The sequence below is a fragment of the Mirounga angustirostris genome, unplaced genomic scaffold (assembly GCF_029215605.1).
Source record: "Mirounga angustirostris isolate CCGP_5_RB_7025 unplaced genomic scaffold, mMirAng1.0.hap1 SCAF_12, whole genome shotgun sequence".
Taxonomy (NCBI): domain Eukaryota; kingdom Metazoa; phylum Chordata; class Mammalia; order Carnivora; family Phocidae; genus Mirounga; species Mirounga angustirostris.
This window is the reverse complement of record NW_026991720.1, coordinates 6,290,574-6,308,228: the sequence shown is the minus strand read 5'-3', so window position 1 is coordinate 6,308,228 and position 17,655 is coordinate 6,290,574. Positions and strand designations below refer to the sequence as shown.

Here is a 17,655-nt window from a genome sequence, read left to right as displayed (position 1 = left end):
GGTGTGGAAATGTATGATAATAAATCATCTTTCCACCTTTAGCAAAAAGCCAATAAGAATAGTGGCAATAGTCATGATAATAAAAGAAGTCTCTAAGCTGGAGAAGAAGCGCCTGGGGCACAAGCTCGGTGGGCCAGGAGCCCGACAAGTACTCCTGCCTTGCATGGTGCTGGTCACAGACGGGAGTGTGGGGTCTCAGGTCGCCCCCAGGGCTTCCCGCCTGGCCACTGCCTTCTGCTGTGCGGTGGGCTCAGCATCTTCGCCCTCAATCCTTCAGTCCCCGGCCCCCCTCCAGACTCACGTGCCGTGACTTTGCAAGTGGGTGCTTGCTAGCCTGGCATCCCTTGCTTCAGCAAATGGGGAGTTGTTTAGGGGGAATGGGGCAAAAAGAGCAAAGCAGTCAAGGTAATGAATTGGAGCCGGCAAGGGTCAGCTCGGAAGCAGGTATCTGAGACTTTGGCCTCATTAGCTGTTCCCTGTTTGTCGCTGCCACCCATCCGGCCCGAACATCTCCTCCTGCCCCCTGACCTGAGTCCCTCTGCAATTCAGCCTCACCCCTTGATCTCATCAACCCCGATCATCTCCCTTCATTCCTGTGCTGCGCCTGGCTGCCCTCCACGCTGCCCTCCACGCTGTCTCCCTGCCCTACCCCTCTTTGGCCTTCCGAATCCAGGTTTAAACCTTGACCTTCTAAAGCCAGGACCAGCTACATACATTGCACAACCCGGCATCAAGTGAAAATGCGGGGCCCGGGGCGCCTGAGTGGCTCAGTTGGTTAAGCGACTGCCTTCGGCTCAGGTCATGATCCTGGAGTCCCGGGATCGAGTCCCGCATCAGGCTCCCTGCTCGGCAGGGAGTCTGCTTCTCCCTCTGACCCTCCTCCCTCTCATGCTCTCTGTCTCTCGTTCCCTCTCTCACAAATAAATAAAATCTTTAAAAAAAAAAAAAAAGAAAAGAAAATGCGGGGCCCATGTTCCAAAGTTAAGAATTTCAAGACAGCGCTAGTAGAGCATAGGTAAAGTGCGGGGCCCTTCTGAGGGCGCGACCCTGGAGGACCACACAGGTCCTATGTCCTTGAAGCCCGAGCTGACTTGCACCACTCTCAGCTGTCCTTGCCCTAACGGGCCTGTGACAACTCATAAAGACTCCCTCCGCAGTTGATCACCCCATTCTCCATCCATATGATCATCTTAATAGTAACCTGGTTGAGGGACTGCCTCAAACTAAAAAGCATCTAGAAACAATCAACAAAACGAAAAGGCAACTTAAGGAGTGAGAGAAATTATTTGCAAATCATAAGTCTAATAAGGGGTTAATATCCAAAATATACAGAGAACTCGCACAACTCAGTAACAACAACAACAACAAATGTGATATAAAAATGAGCAGAGGGGCTCCTGGGTGGCCCAGTTGGTTAAGCGTCTGCCTTCGGCTGAGGTCATGATTCCAGGGTCCTGCGATCGAGTCCCGCATTGGGCTCTCTGCTCAGCAGGAAGCCTGCTTCTCCCTCTCCCACTCCCCCTGCTTGTGTTCCCTCTCTCGCTGTGTGTCTTTCTGTCAAATAAATAAATAAAATCTTTAAAAAAAGATACCACCTTATACCTGTTAGAATGGCTGTCAGCAAGAAGACAAGTGTTGGGAAGGACCCCTCATGCACTGTTGGGGGGGATATAAGTTGGTGCAGCCACAGTGGAAAACAGTATGGAGGTTCCTCAAACAATTAAAAATACCACTACCTTATGATGCAGCAATCCCAACTCTGGGTATAAGTCCAAAGGTAATGAAATCAGGATCTTGAAGGTATATTTGCACCCCTATGTTTTTTTCACTATTATTCACGATAGCCAAGCTGTGGATACAACCCAAATATCAATCACCAGATGACTAGATAAAGAAGATGTGGTATGTATGTGCATGAATATTTTTATATTCCATTGTGTGTATGTGTGTGTGTGCATGTGTGTGTGTGTGTATTCAATGGAGTATTTTTCAGCCCCAAGAAAGAAGGAAATCCTACCATTCGTGACAACATGGATGGACCTTGAGACCATCACACTCAGTGAAGTAAATCAGACAGAGAGGGACAAATACTGTATGATCTCACTTATATGTGGAATCTAAAAAATCCAAACTCGTAGAAACAGAGAGTAGAATGGGGATTGTCAGGGGCAGGGAGAATGGGGAGATGTTGGCTGGGGGTAAAAACCGCCAGTTTAAAGATGAACAAGTTCTGGGGATCTTGTGATTATAGGTAACAATGCTGTATTATATACCTACAAGTTGCCAAGAGAGAACTTAAATGTTCTCAGCACAAAAAAAGAAAAAGACATGGTAGTTCTATGATGTGATGTGATGTGGGTGCTTAGCTAAGGCTAAGTGGTCATCGGATCGTAATATTTAAGTGCATCAAATCAACACACTGTACATCTTAAACGTACACAGTGTTGTATGTCAATTATATCTCAATAAAGCTGGGGAAAATAGTAACCTGGCTGAAACCTCACCATGTAGCATGTTTTGTTCTTAGACTGCCAACAGCAATTCATCAAAACTCTTCTGACATCTGGGTTTCTACGGTCTCTTCCATCACCCTGATGCACAAGATCCATCCATTCATTCACTCTGAAAACAAAACAGGAGTGCCCATGGTGCTCCAGGCACTGTACTGGTTTCCTGTATATTTGAAGAAATGAAGATGCCTGCTTGAGTCCCGGACCTCAAGGAGCTGCTAGAGGAGGCGAGGCTGTGGCCGGACAGCGGCAAAGTGGCAGCAGAAGGTAGTGTGGGAGCCGGACCCACCCTGGAGGCAAAGAGAAGTCACAGCTGCCTGGAGAGTGTAGGACAGGTTGAGGGAGGGGCTGTGGTGCTGAGCCTGGGCTGCAGCAGCTGGGTAAGTGAAGGAGGAGAGAGAGGCTTTCAGGCAAGGGAACAAAGGGACAGAGGCCAGGAGTCCCCCCCACACACACACCATCCTGGCATGGTTCCGTGGCTGGACTACGGGGCCGGGAGGTGCCTGGGAGATCAGGGGTGTGCCACGAACGAGATGTTCTCACAAAAGGTGGAAGACAGAGTGGGAGATCCAGGTGCGGGAGGGGGGAGGCTGTCCCCGCTTCTAGGTGCAAATCAGGAGGGTTTAACACAGGCCAGTGGTTCCCTGCAGGAGGGCATTTTTGCCCCCTAGGAGACACAGGCGCACCTGGGAGATGTTGCGGGTTCGGTTCCGACCCCCGCGGGGCAGCTAATAGTGCAAGAAAGCGGGTCCCGGGAATGTTTTGGTTTCCCAGTGCGGGGGTTACGAGCGCGCTGCTGCGGTCTGCGGGCTGTGCGGTGACATTGCGTCCGCCACGACCACGAGCAGAACTTCACGGGAAGAGCCCCCCCTGCGGACGGGCCACCCGCCCCCGGAGCTCTCAGCGGGGCCGTCTTCCTGCCGGTGGAGGGTGGGGGCGGCGCTGGCGGCCCCTGAGCCCCCCCCCCCGTCCCCCCGGGTGCTGGGCGCGGCCGCGCGGGTTCCCCGGACACCCGTGCAGTTCCCCGCACCGACGGCTCGCCCTCCGCGGCGGGCGCCTTTCCCCCCCAGGACAGCTGCCTTCGGAAGGGGGGTCGGTGCTCTCGGGCCCCGCCGCCGCCGCATCAGCCGAGCTGCTGTCACGCGCCGGGTCCTTCGTCCCCCCGGACAGGGAGGGGACTCGGGAACCCCCGTGCTCGGCCGGTCCCGTTTGTCCCGAGCGTGCGGCCCGTCGGTGCCCGCGTCAGGCCGCGCTCCTCGTCCTCTTCTCCTCGGCTCGAGCGCACGGGCCGAGCGCGCTTAGCCTCGTCCTTGGGCACCCGAGGGTTTTCAGAAGGGCCCCGAGCGCCGGCGTCGAGGGCAGGTCACCGGCCGCGCTGGCCCCTCGCGAGAGGGCGGCCTGTCCCGCGGAGCTGGGCCGCCGGCGCTGCCTTGTCCTCGGCGGCTGGGGAGGGCCCGGCTGGTCTTCTCCGGAGAGAGGGCCGCTCCGCCGGCGCGGAGCATCCGGGCTTTCGCGCGGCCTCCTTCGTCGCTCAGCTCAGCTCGACCTTCTGGAAAACTGGCCGCTTCCGCGCGCTCCTGGCTACGGAGCCGGCCTCCGCCCGCGTCAGGTGTCCCGGTGCGCGTCTCCCCTCTCGGCCGCCCCGGAGCGGAGGGGAGTGCGGGCCTCGCTCTGGATTGGGCTTGGGCGTAAGGGGATGTGTGGCCGGGGTGGTCTCCTGTCCAGACCACTGTCCCTGTCCCCAGGCCAGCAGTGAGCTTACTTATTTCTAGTTTTTTTATTTAAAGGGAGAGATATGGGGCGCCTGGTGGCTCAGTTGGCTAAGCATCCAACTCTTGATTTGGCCTCAGGTCACCATCTCAGGGTCGTGAGATCAAGCCCTGCACTGGGGTCTGCGTTCAGCGGGGAGTCTGCTTGAGATTCTCTCTCTCCTTCTCCCCCTGCCCCTCCCCTCTGTGCTTGCAGTCTCTCTCTCTCTCTCTCATAAATAAATAAATAAATAAATAAATAAATAAATAAATAAATCTTTAAAAAAATAAATAAAAGGAGAGACCTGCGACTCTTCCTTTCACTCGAACACCCAGAGGCCACTGTAGGGTTATTAACCGGGGACTAGGGAGGCAGGGGGGTGACAGCCGGTCGGTGGAGCAGTCAAAACGCACATGCCGTTTCTCCGTCGCCTCCATCAGCCCCTGTGGATGCGGTTCGTGCACCCCAATCACAGTAGTAACATCCACGGTCCCCGATCACAGATCACCGTAGCACATGTAACAATAATGGAAACATTGGAAATACTGTGAGAATTACCAAAATCTCACCTAGAAACACAAAGTGAGCAAATGCCGTTGGAAAAATGGAACCAGCAGACTCGCTGGAGGCAGGGCTGCCGTAAACCCTCGGTGGGTGAAACACGCAACGTCTGCAAAGGGCAATACAGCGAAGCGCGGCAAAGCAAATAGGCCTGTATTTGTCAATGTCCGAGGGCATTTTGGGTTGTCACAGCTGGGTGGTGGGTGGGCGGGGGTCCTGCCGCGTCCGGGGAGCAGAGGCCCGGATGCAGGCCCCTGTGGAGTTCTGGCTCTCCTGCAGAAAAAAAATCCCCCTCTCTAGATGGTCTCCAATGATCTCTGGTGTGTTGTGACTTTCTGGAAACAAAATATCAAGATTTAGCAATGGGAAAACTGTGAGCTATGACTTCTGGCCAACCGACTGGGACCACTGGATCCAGCTTCATGGATTACGCTGCCCCTCCCCACCAGACTGGACTTCCTGCCCCCTACAACATCATCCCCAAAGTCCTGCACCTTTAAGAGAGGCAGGTCGCCCAGAACTTAAGAGACAGTTTGTGCCCAAGTGTTATCTGTAACTGTTACCAATCATTAACCCCAAGAAGAAACAGACTTACTTCAGAAATCAAGGTCACCCACAACAGGGAGGGACCAGCAGTCAGACACGGAACATGGTGAGCTCGGAAAAAGAGCTGGTAGCAAAGCAATGAGCCTGAATTCCAGAAGTTCACACCTCCGTTCCCCCACCCAAGTCAAAACCAACCAGTTCCCCCACTGAAGTCAAAACCAAGGGCTCACTCAGCACTTCTGCCCCAAGGGTTCCCTTTGTCTCCATTTCCTTGGGGTCATTCTTAAAGGCACATCTTTCCGCCCCATGGTGTCCACGGCAAGCCCTCAGGCCTGTCCCCATTCCCACATTTCTACAGGAGTGCATAACGTGGCCCTCACCCTGTCCACACCCTCCTGGACATCTCCCCCACCGCCTTCCTGGGCGCAATGCCCGATTCCACCTAGAACCCCCACCCTGCTCAGGGTCCTGACAACACATTACCTGTCTCAGCCCTGCAGCTCTGCTCCTACATGTCCCCTGCCCAGGGCCCCCTCCTCCTCCACACAGACTCTTCTCTGTGAGCCTGCAAGTCAGCAGCCCAGAGCTCAGGGCTCAGAATTCATTCACCTGCCATGGACTCACATCTGCAAGGTGGGAATGTCAAGAGGCTGTGCTGGGTTGAATCATGTCCCCCAGATTTCATGTCCTTCCCAGAACCTCAGACTCTGAACTTACTTGGAAATAGGGTCACCACAGACGTAACTAGTTAAGATGAAGTAGGGCAGGCCCTTAATTCAGTAACTGGTGTCTTTTTTTCAAAGAGGAGGGACACACAGAGACACAGACACACAGAGAACATCATGGGACCACAGGGGCAGAGGCGGGATGATGTGTCTACCAGCCAAGGAACCAAGAGATGCCAAGGATTGACACCAACACGAGAAGCTGGAGGAGGTCAGGGCTCCCCTAGGGCCTTCAGAGGGAGCCCTGTCCTGCCAACACCTTGATTTCAGACTTCCAGCCTTCACAACTGTTGAAACAACAAAACTGTTGTTGTAAGCCCCCCAGTTGTGGTGCTTGGCTATGGCGCCCCTGGGAACATGGCGCAGAGGAGACAAAGCCCCCGACCTCGAGAGGCTCGCAGTCCCGAGGGGCATCTCTTTCCAAACTCCGGCGGGATTCACCGTCGGGCATAACTCAAGTCGCACTTCTTCTGGGCTACCTTGTATTATGATTGCTCTTTCAATGTACATTTTAGGTGCTCCTTTAAATAAAAAGTGAGATCCATGCTTGGGTGTCCCACCTCCCTGCCTGCATGCAAAGCTACTCCTTGCCCTCACCATCCTTCCTCTCCCAGGTGGGGGACCTGCAGTGGGTCCTGCTCCCGAGCGTCTCCAGCCTGGGGTGATAAACTGCAGCCTCTCACCTTTCTTCTCAGACCCTTCTGTTATTTATTTATAGACATCCACTGCAGAATTAAGCATCATCACTGGCCATATCAGGCCTCTCTTGTCTCTCTTATATATGTAGGCATCTACATTCGGATGCACGAAAGTGTCTGTGTTTACATGGGTGTAAGCATATGTATACATACATGTGCTTGCCTGTGCGTGTGTGTGCATGTGTGTGTGTGTGTGTGTGTGTCTCCCCGGCAACAATTCTCATGTATCAGTGTATCCTTTATTTTTTGTCTCTGTTCCTGAAAATGTGTCAGGTTGTTTCTGGTGCTGGTGTTTCGATTTATGTCACGGTATCATGCTGTATCATTCGTCCTGTCTCTTCCTCCATTCCTAAGGCCCACCCCAGGGAGTTGCGGTGTGGACACCCACCAGCTGCGCAGTACCCCACGGTGTGCACTGCCTCCCACTCGCTGGCCTGGCGATGGACCCCCAGGCGGCCTCCGGCTCCCCAGCTTCACCACGGTGCGTGTCTGTGTCCCACCTGGTGCATCTGCGTGAGAATCTCACTGGCATATATGCCCAAAGCAGCATGACTCCGTCCTGTGGGGTGTAGTGCTGGCTCGGGGCCCGCATACGGGGCTGGCCCTCCAGCGGGCCGGGTCCTCAGCCTGCCTCCCCGCAAGCTTGGCTTGAGCCTCGCATCTCACCACATTGCGGCCAGCACTGGGTATCATCCAGCTTTCTCGTTTCTGCCAGCAAGGGGTATAAAATGAAATCTCGTCGAATGATTGCATTGTTCTAATAGCCACCACCTTGGAGCATCTTCTCCTGTGCCCTTGGGGCTTTTTGGGTTCCTCTTGTGTAAGTGGCCTTGAGATTCTTTGCTTGTGTTTCCGGTGGGATTGCTTCCTCTTTCTGGCTGATTTGTAGGCTTCCCTAGCATGTTCTAGATATAGTCCCTCTCACTTAAAAAAAAAAAAAAATAGCTCTCTGGAGTTATTCACATACCATACAATTCACCCAGAAAGTGAATCATCAATGGACTTTAGTATATTCACATAAATGAGTAACCCTCCCCACCATCAATTTTAGAACATTGTCATCCCATCAAAAAGAAACTCTATGTCCATCACTCCCCCTCCCCCTCCCCCTCCCCCTCCCCCTCCCCCCCCCCTCCCCCCCCTCCCCCTCCCCCCCTCCCCCCCCACTCCCTGCTGCCCAGTCCTACGTGACCATTAATCTACTTTCTGCCTCTGTAGATTAGCCTATTCTGGATGTTTAATCTAAGTGGAATCATATAATTTGTAGTCTTTTCTAACTGGCTTCTTTCATTTAGCAGAATGTCTTTTTTAAAGATTTTATTTATTTATTTGACAGAGAAGGAGAGAGAGAGCACATAAGCAGAGGCAGAAGGAGAGGGAGAAGCAGACTCCCCACCGAGCAGGGAGCCTGATGCGGGACTCGATCCCAGGACCCTGGGATCATGACCTGAGCCGAAGGCAGACGCTTAACGACTGAGCCACCCAGGCGCCCCTGCAGAATGGTTTTAAGGTTCATCCACATTGTAGCGTGAATCAGTACTTCACTCTGTTTCAGTGCCAGATAACATTCCATCGTGTATCCACCCATCAGGTGATGGACCTCTGGGTTGTTTCCACCTTCTGGCTACCGGGAGTAAGTGTGTGCTGAACATTTGTTCCAAGTTACAATTTGCTACAACATTTGTTACAAGAAGGCATGTTTCCATTTCTTTTGGGTCTTTACCTAGCAGTGTGGTGGCTGGATCAGATGGCAGCTCTGTGTGGAATTGTTGGAGGACGTGCCAGACTGTTCTCCACAGCAGCTGCTCCACTTATATTCCCAACAGCAGCGTGTGAGCTTTCTGACTTCTCCACATCCTCACCGACACTTGCTGTCTGACTTGTTGATTCCAGCCACCCTAGCGGGTGTGACCTCATATCTCATCGTGATTTTGATTTGCATTTCCATGATAACTCATGATGGTGAGCATCCTTTTCAAGTGTTTTTTGGCCATTTGTGCCTCTTCTTTGGAGAAATACATATATTCAGATCCTTTCCCCCTTTTTCCACTGAGTTGTTGAGTTGTGAGAGTTCTTTATATATTCTAGACAAGTCCTTTATCAGATACATGATTTGCAAATAGTTTCTCATATTCTATGGGTGTCTTCACTTTCTTGATGGTGTCCTTTGAAATAGAAAAGTTTATGAGGTCCAATTTATCTGTTTTTTCCTTCGGTTGTTTGTGCTTTTGAGTCATGGCTAAGAATCCCTTCTAAACCCAAGATCAAGAAGATTTATGCCTATGTTTTCTTCTAAAAGTTTTATGGTTTGGCCTTTTACATTGAGGTCTGCGATCCATTTTGAGTTAATTTTTTGTATGGTGTGAGCTAAGGGTCAAGCTTCATTCCTTTATGTATGGTCCCTTTCTCTTCTAATCTTTACAAGTATCTTCCCCTGATCTGTCCTCACTCCATTATCTTGGATACAATGTCCTTTGTGGAACAGAAACAGACTGTACTTCTCAATGTCAAGTTGTTCCTACAACTCTCTTTGGATCCAACATCCTGAAGTCTCCATGGAGTTGGTGAGCCCATAACCAAGTCTCAATCCTTCAGACCAATGAAGGAGGAAGGATGTAAGGGAAGTCATTATATAAATCATCATCTTAGCATTTAAAGCTAATCCCCTTCCTTGAAGACATGAAAGCCTTCTGGAATTGCAAACAGGTAACAGGTTGACTAATTGTTTTCTGCTTCCTTCATCTAGCTGCCGCTAAATACCAAAATGACTTGCAGTGCAAGTAGCAGGGAGATAATGATGAGAAAGACAAAAGACAACCAAAGAACAAGCAATCAAGACTTGGTGATCAGGGGATGATCTTCTTCCAAGCCTCATACTATTCCTGATTCTATTCTTTCCCTCTGACCAGGAGCTCCTCCCTTTACCCATGTCTACCTTACCGTCTCCCTGAGCCACATCGTGCTGCAACCCACCCCCCACCTCCCGGTTTCCCTTTTCCCCCCGGCTCTCTGGGCCAGAGCCCCAGCCACCCTGAGTGATTTTGTCCCCAGCCAGCTCCTCCGTCCTTTCCCATAGAGATGGCTAACAAGACCTTCTGACTAACTCAGTGGCTTCTCTCTCCCCGCCTATTCTGTCTCTGGGTCCCTATTCTACAAATGGGTCTAATCCTCTGTTGTGGATGTTGGTGTCCATCTGTACCAGCCCCTGCTTCTGCCCTTTGATCTGTTTCAGGGAGGCTACTTGCCAGTACACGTGCCCTCGTGTTTATCTCTGGCCTCTGAAACTTGCCACTGGCCCTATCAGATCATGGCACAATGCAGCTCGAAACAGGGAGGACGATACTTGACTCTTGAGGAAGATGCTCCTGAGGCAGGAGGAATGAGAGGGAATCAGACCAAAGACAGTGGGCTTTTTGGGAAAACAGAAGTGGACCCTGGTCACTAAAGTGGTGAAGGACTGAGGAGTTTCCAGGCGTGGGTACCTGGAAGGGGTAACAGGAGCCCCCCAGGCTGCAACAGCCAGAGCCCTGTGCACTTCCCCATGCCCCTGCCCACTGGGAAACCCCTGAGCTGTAGGTCCCCCTCCTTGGTCAGCCTGTGCCTCACCCTGTCCCTCCCTCCAGGGCAGGGTTGATGGAGCCATAAAGCTCAAGGGGTCAGAGACAACGCAGCAGAGGCGAGCCCAGAGCAGAACACACAGGTGCGTTCTGATGGGGGATGCTGGGGGCAGTGGACAGGGGGGCTGGAGGGAGGGGAGCATGGGAAGAAGGGCATGGAGAGAGGGGCAGGAGAAACACAGACACAGAGGGGGAGGTGAGCCAGAATGCAAGGGGCAGGAACCCAGAGGGAAGGACTCCAGGGCACAGCGCACTGGGTTGCAGGTATAAACTGCCCAGGGGCAAGATAGGAAGGGCACAGCCAGGGCCTGATGCCATTCTTGGGGTGCTGGGGATGAGAAGTGGAGAGGAAAGGCATGTTTCACTTGTGGTCCCACTGGCCACCAAGTTCTCCCTCCTCCGGTGGCTTCATTGCCATTGTTCACCTCACCCACTGCCCGCTTGGACTTTGGAACAGAAGATTGTACTAGGAAAGGTAAAAGTGAAAGGAATAGCCAAGTTCAGGTTAAAAGGGCCACAGATCACCTGCACATCTCCCTCCTTAGCAAAGCAGAAAGAAATCTGGAATTAAGAGATTATAAAATAGGGAGTGGCCATGAAAATACATGGAGGAACTTAAATGCATATTACTAAGTGAGAGAAGCCAATCTGGGAAGAGCTGCATACTCTGTGATTCCAACTGTATGACATGCTGGAAAAGGCAAAACTATGGAGACACTGAAAAGATCCATGGTTGCCAGGGATTAGAGAGAGGGAGGGATGAACAGGTGGACAGGTGGAGCCCAGAGGATTTTTAGGGCAGAAAAACGGCTCTGTATGATCCTATAATGATGGATGCATGTCATGGTGCATTTGTCAAACCCCATAGAATGTACACCACCAAGAGTGAACCCTAACAGAGGCTCTGGACTTTGGGTGACAACGATGTGTCAGCGTGGATTCATAGATAGTAACAAAAGTCCCACTTTGGAGAAGGATTTGTTCACTGGGGAGCGGTGTGTGAGTGGGGGTGGGAAGTGCTTGGGAAATCTCTGCATCTTCTCAATTTTGCTGTGATCCTAGAAATGCTCTAAAAAGCAAAATCTTGGGCGCCTGGGTGGATCAGTCAGTTAAGCGACTGCCTTCGGCTCAGGTCATGATCTTGGAGTCCCAGGATCGAGTCCTACATCGGGCTTCCTGCTCGGCGGGGAGTCTGCTTCTCCCTCTGACCCTCTCCCCTCTCGTGCTCACTCTCTCTCTCTCTCAAATAAATAAAATCTTTAAAAAAAAAAAAAGTTAAAAAAAATAAAAAGCAAAATCTTTGTTGGGTTTTTTTTAAAGGAGGCTTGACAAAATTTAAGAGCAGAACACAAGCTCACCCTGTATCCTTTTGTTGGCTCTGGATTCACCCCAGCAGCCGCTAAGTGTCCCCCATGCCCTTCAGGCTGGAGAACACAAGGTCATATGAGTCCGGGGACTTCCCACCAGGGCCAGCGGAGGAGACGAGACAACCAGAGGGGACTGTGTTGGCAGCCCTGGGGGTGGGAAAATGAGGCGAAGACCCTGACCACAGCCCCCCAAAATAGAAGGGAAAGGGCATATCCCCAAATGCCACCTGGGATGGCTCCACCCTGTTTGGATAGTCAATCAGCCACAACTGGAGAGCCCCACCAGAAGGGCCAAAAAAGCCTCTAGCCACCCAGTCCTCACCCTCAAAGCCACAGGCCTACAGCCTAATCACAGTCCAATTACTTCACGTTGCTTACATTTTTAAATGTGTTGGCATCAGAGACTGTATCTTCATAGTTGACTTTATTTTTTTTTTAAGATTTTATTTATTTGTCTCACAGACAGAGAGAGAAAGACAGTGAGAGAGGGAACACAAGCAGGGGGAGCGGGAGAGGGAGAAGCAGGCTTCCCACTGAGCAGGGAGCCGGATGCGGGACTCGATCCCAGGACCCCGGGATCATGACCTGAGCTGAAGGCAGACGCCCAACAACTGAGCCACCCAGGTGCCCCCATAGTTGACTTTAAAAAGGAGTGTAGCTAGCGTTTCCTGAGTGCTTCCTAGAAGGTGGACATTGTCCTAAATGCTTTATCCTTATTGTCCAATTAATTTCTTACACCAATTCTAGGAGGTGCTATGGTTGTTATTTCCAGTGTAGTTGAGAAAGTGGAGGCCCAGAGAGTCTGAGCCACTTACCCAAGGTCACACAGCTGGTCCTAGTGGGAGGTCGCACCAGCACCTGAGCCCAAGCAGCCTGACTCTGGTGTCGACTCTGTGAACTTCTACACTAAATTTCAAAACATATCTACATAAAAACTACTGTATTGTATCAAAAAATGTAGTTTGCCGTCAATCCCCAATGACACAATAAGCACTCTAAGGCATTTGGATTTGGATTACTCATAATCTAAAGGTGGAGAGGTAAGAACCCAAGGTTCTGCCATGCTGAGAAAATACAGAGAAAAGGGCAAAATGAATTTATATAGGTAAGAAAATGCACGGGACTATCGGGGGTCTGCAGATGAGCAAGGAGAGAGCAGAATTAAAATTGATGGGAAGGGGTGTCTGGGTGGCTCAGTCGGCTAAGCATCTGCCTTCAGTTCGGGTCATGATCCCTGGGGTCTGGGATCGAGCCCCGCATTGGGCTCCCTGCTCAGCGGGGAGTCTGCTTCTCCCTCTCCCTCTGCACCTCCCCTACTTGTGCTCTCTCTCTTTGTCAAATGAATAAATAAAATCTTTTTTAAAAAATCGATGGGAAGCACAGATCTAAACAGCGTTAGGTCCCCAGCTGCCATGGAGGCCTGCCTCCAGCTGGGTTGGCGAAGGCAGGGGGCTGAGTCTGTAGGAAAACCACCAGGCGGGGGACATCGCCATCCAAAGCTCCGGCCTAGTGGAAACCCACTTCCTCCCATAAACCAACTAAGTTCATCTCTGCTACTGCATTCCAGAGCCATGCAGCCAGAGACCCTGGCCCTCGGCTGGGCCATAGCTGCCATCCTGGTGCTGCAGGCGCTGGCCACGGCCAAGTGCCCCACACGGACCCCGAACAGCCAGGCCGCGGTGTTCCAGGACCTGAGCGCCCAAGAGCTGAAGGCCGTGCGCAGCTTCCTCTGGTCGCAGGAGGAGCTGAAGCTGGAGCCCTCCCGAGAACCCACTATGGCCAAAAACTCCGTGTTCCTCATTGAGATGTTGCTGCCCAAGAAGCAACACGTACTGAAATTTCTGGACGACGGTGGAAGACCTCCCGTCCGCGAGGCCCGAGCCGTCATCTTCTTCGGAGCCCAGGCGCATCCCAATGTCACGGAGTTCGCGGTGGGGCCCCTGCCGCGGCCCCACTACATGCGAGAGCTGCCCCCCAAGCCGGGGCGTCACACCACCTGGGCCTCCAGGCCCGTCACCGGGGCCGAGTACACCCTCCTGGCCCAGGCCCTGCAGAAGGTCACCAAGCCCCTGCACCGATTTTTTCTCAATACCACAGGCTTCTCCTTCCAAGACTGTCACTCGCGATGCCTGACATTCACGGACGTGGCGCCTCGGGGCGTGGCGTCCGGCCAGCGCCGCTCTTGGTTCATCTTGCAGCGCTTTGTAGAAGGCTACTTCCTGCACCCCACGGGGCTGGAGCTCCTCCTGGATCACGGCAGCACCAACGCCCAAGACTGGACGGTGGAGCTGGTCTGGTACAACGGGAAGTTCTACCAGAGCACAGAGGAGCTGGCCCGGAAGTATGAGGAGGGCCAGGTGGACGTGGTGGTTCTGGAGGACCTACCCCCCAAGGGCCAGGACGGGCAAGGCACAGAGGAAACACCCCTCTTCTCCTCCTACAAGCCGCGCGGGGCCTTCCCCACCCCCACCCCCACGAACGGCCCCCGCCTGGTGCAGCCGCAGGGTCGCCGCTACAGGCTGGAGGGCAACACCGTGCTCTACGGCGGCTGGAGCGTCTCCTTCAGGCTGCGCTCGTCCTCGGGGCTGCAGGTCCTCAACGTGCTGTTCGGCTGCGAGCGCATAGCCTATGAAGTGAGCGTGCAGGAGGCGGCGGCGCTGTATGGAGGGCACACGCCCGCGGGCATGCAGACCAACTACATCGACGTGGGCTGGGGGCTGGGCAGCGTCACGCACGAGTTAGCGCCCGGCATCGACTGCCCGGACACGGCCACCTTCCTGGATGCCCTCCACCACTACGACGCCGATGGCCCCGTGCACTACCCCCGAGCCCTCTGCGTCTTTGAGCTGCCCACTGGAGTGCCCCTTCGGCGGCACTTTAATTCCAACTTCAGTGGGGGTTTCCACTTCTACGCGGGGCTGCAAGGCCAGGTGCTGGTGCTACGGACCACGTCCACGGTCTACAACTATGACTACATCTGGGACTTCATCTTCTACGCCAATGGGGTGATGGAGGCCAAGATGCATGCCACCGGCTACGTCCACGCCACCTTCTACACCCCCGAGGGGCTGCGCTACGGGACCCGCCTGCACACGCACCTGCTTGGCAACATGCACACTCACTTAGTGCACTACCGCGTGGACCTGGACGTGGCAGGTAGGACCCAGGCTTGGAATCACCCTCCCAGCCAAACATCTGCCTTCCTGCAGGAGATGGTGCTGAAACTTTCCTGGAGGCATAGAATCAGGAGCTTAGCCTGCCTCTCTGCAAACTACGGTGCTAGACATCTATGTGCCCCTGAAAAGCAGTGGAAGTGACCAGCATGTCCATGGCCCTGAATGCGGGCAGTGGGCCCTGCCCTGGCCCTGGGGCTCCTTGACCCTTAGAGGGTTGGATGGGGCAGAACAGTGTGCATGTGGGCTTGGGGGTGGGACAACGCCTAAGGGTGCAAGAAATGTCACTGCCTAGGGCTATGTAGTCTGCAATACTCATTATCTCCTGCATTAACAATGTCACCATGAAACATGGCAGGGCATCATGACAGGCTTTGGCTGCAGAACAGGCCTGACTCTGAGTTGTCTTCTAGTTCCTCTGTTAATTTTTTGGTTTTAATTCTTTCCTTCTACCCTACAGCTCGCTCAGTGCATATCCCCAACATCCTCTTCGCTCCACTCCTGATGGTTTGTTCTTGGATGTGGTCTGGGATGGAGATCCCAGCACAGAAATGAGGGTATTTCAGGTCAGGGGGATTCATTCTCATTGTCCTTCTTCCTGCGCATCTGCAGGCACCAAGAACAGCTTCCAGACCCTGCAGATGAAGCTGGAAAACATCACCAACCCCTGGAGCCCAAGACACCACCTGGTCCAGCCAACCCTGAAGCAGACAAGTTACCACCGGGAGCGCCAGGCGGCCTTCCGCTTCGGACGGCTTCTGCCCAAGTACCTGCTCTTTACGAGTCCCAAGGAGAACCGCTGGGGTCATAAGCGCGGCTACCGGCTACAGATCCACTCCATGGCCGACCAGGTGCTGCCCGTGGGCTGGCAGAAGGAGCGGGCTGTCACCTGGGCCAGGTAAGGGAGGCCTGGGAGGCGGGGGAGGGCTAGTATTCACGTGTCTCTGTGTGTCATTGTGTCTGTCTATGAGATTCTGAGTCTATGTGGTGGTATATCTGGGCTGGTGAACGTGTGTGTGTGTGTGTGTTTTCTGGACCTGGGGCTCTGTGTTTGGGGAGGGGGAGGGGAGAGCCGTGCCGAGCACCTGAGCCTCAGTTGACGGTTGGTCGGTCTGGCTGACCCCCAGGAGATGATCTCACAATGGGGGGAAGACAGTAACTTCCCCCCATCGTTGACCCTGCAGATGTCTCTGGGAGGGCTGGAAGGCCCCCTGACACCCAGAGCCACCTGGCTTCTCTTCTGGGCAGGTACCCCCTGGCAGTGACCAAGTACCGGGAGTCAGAGGTTTGCAGTAGCAGCATCTATAACCAGAACGACCCCTGGGACCCACCTGTGGTCTTTGAGGAGTTTCTTCATAACAATGAGAACATTGAAAACGAGGTACTGGGGGCGCCTGGGTGGCTCAGTTTGGTTAAGTGTCTGACTCTTGATTTCGGCTCAGGTCATGATCTCAGGGTCATGGGATCAAGCCCCGAGTCAGGCTCCATGCCCAGTGGGGAGTCTGCTTGAGATTCTCCCTCTCCCTCTGCCCCTCCCCCCAGCTTGCGTGTGTGTGTGTGTGTGTGTGTGTGTGCATGCGCGCACTCTCTCTCTCAAATAAAGAAAAAAGGAGGAAAAAAAAAAGAGAGAGAAAATAAGGTACTGGTCCTGTCTTCCTCCAGGCTTAGACCAAGACCAGATCTGGGCAGGGTCCCAGGGTGGAGAGCACAGCTCGCTGTGTGATGGACGAGCTCAGCAGTCTGCCCATTCCTTAAACATGGGGCTTGCGGGGGCGCTTGGGTGGCTCAGATGGTTAAGCATCTGCCTTCGGCTCAGGTCACGATCCCAGAGTCCTGGGATCGAGTCCCGCATCGGGCTCCCTGCTCCTTGGGAGCCTGCTTCTCCGTCTGCCTCTCTCTCTCGTGAATAAATAAATAAAATCTTAAAAAAAAAAAAAAATGGGGCTTGAGGGGTTTGCCCACCCCTCCCCCTCTGAGCCTCCTTAGCGCTTGCCCACCCCTGTCTCCCGTAGGACTTGGTGGCCTGGGTCACTGTGGGCTTCCTGCACATCCCCCACTCAGAGGACATTCCTAACACGGCCACACCCGGAAACTCCGTGGGCTTCCTGCTCCGGCCTTTCAACTTCTTCCCTGAGGACCCATCCCTGGCATCCAGAGACACCGTGATCGTGTGGCCCCAGAACAACGGCCCCAACTACATCCAGCGCTGGACCCCGAAGGAGGAGGAGGGGGACTGCTTGATGCCTGACCCTTTTAGCTACAATGGAATCTACAGGCCTGTGTGAAGGACCCTCTGCCCCCAACTAACCCCATGTAGAAGCCCAGGTGCCCCCCAGGGACAGGCAATAAAGCCCTGGGGGCTCAGCTCCGTGTGCTGCTTCTTGGGGGGAGGACGCACCCAGATGAGAACGCAGGTGGCCTTGACCTCCCTGCACCTTGGTCTACTCCACCCCAGAAAAGACCTCCATCGCTAAGGCAAGTGATGCTCACTGAAATACTAGATTCACCTATCAGATTGGTTTTAAAAAAAAGACTGGCAGCTCCCTCTCCGGGGTCTGCGGAGGACTCCGGGATGTGGCCGAGGGGCAGGCAAAGTCCTGCGGCCATAGGAGGATGCTTCAGAAAGCGGGCAAAACTGCCAACCCCTCTACCCTGCGACACACTGATCCAGCTCCCAGGGCTTTATCCCAGGGGTCTCCCTACAAACAC

General features: G+C 53.6%; 1 protein-coding gene across 1 annotated transcript; it reads left to right on the top strand.

Annotated features, from left to right (window-relative positions):
* Positions 1-13,344: 13,344 nt before the first annotated feature.
* AOC1 (amine oxidase copper containing 1) lies at positions 13,345-17,231 on the top strand. The gene is made up of 4 exons (XM_045865071.1): positions 13,345-14,929; positions 15,559-15,844; positions 16,195-16,327; positions 16,959-17,231. Exons 1-4 carry the CDS (start codon positions 13,345-13,347, stop codon positions 17,229-17,231), a joined length of 2,277 nt encoding a protein of 758 aa, XP_045721027.1.
* Positions 17,232-17,655: the final 424 nt, after the last annotated feature.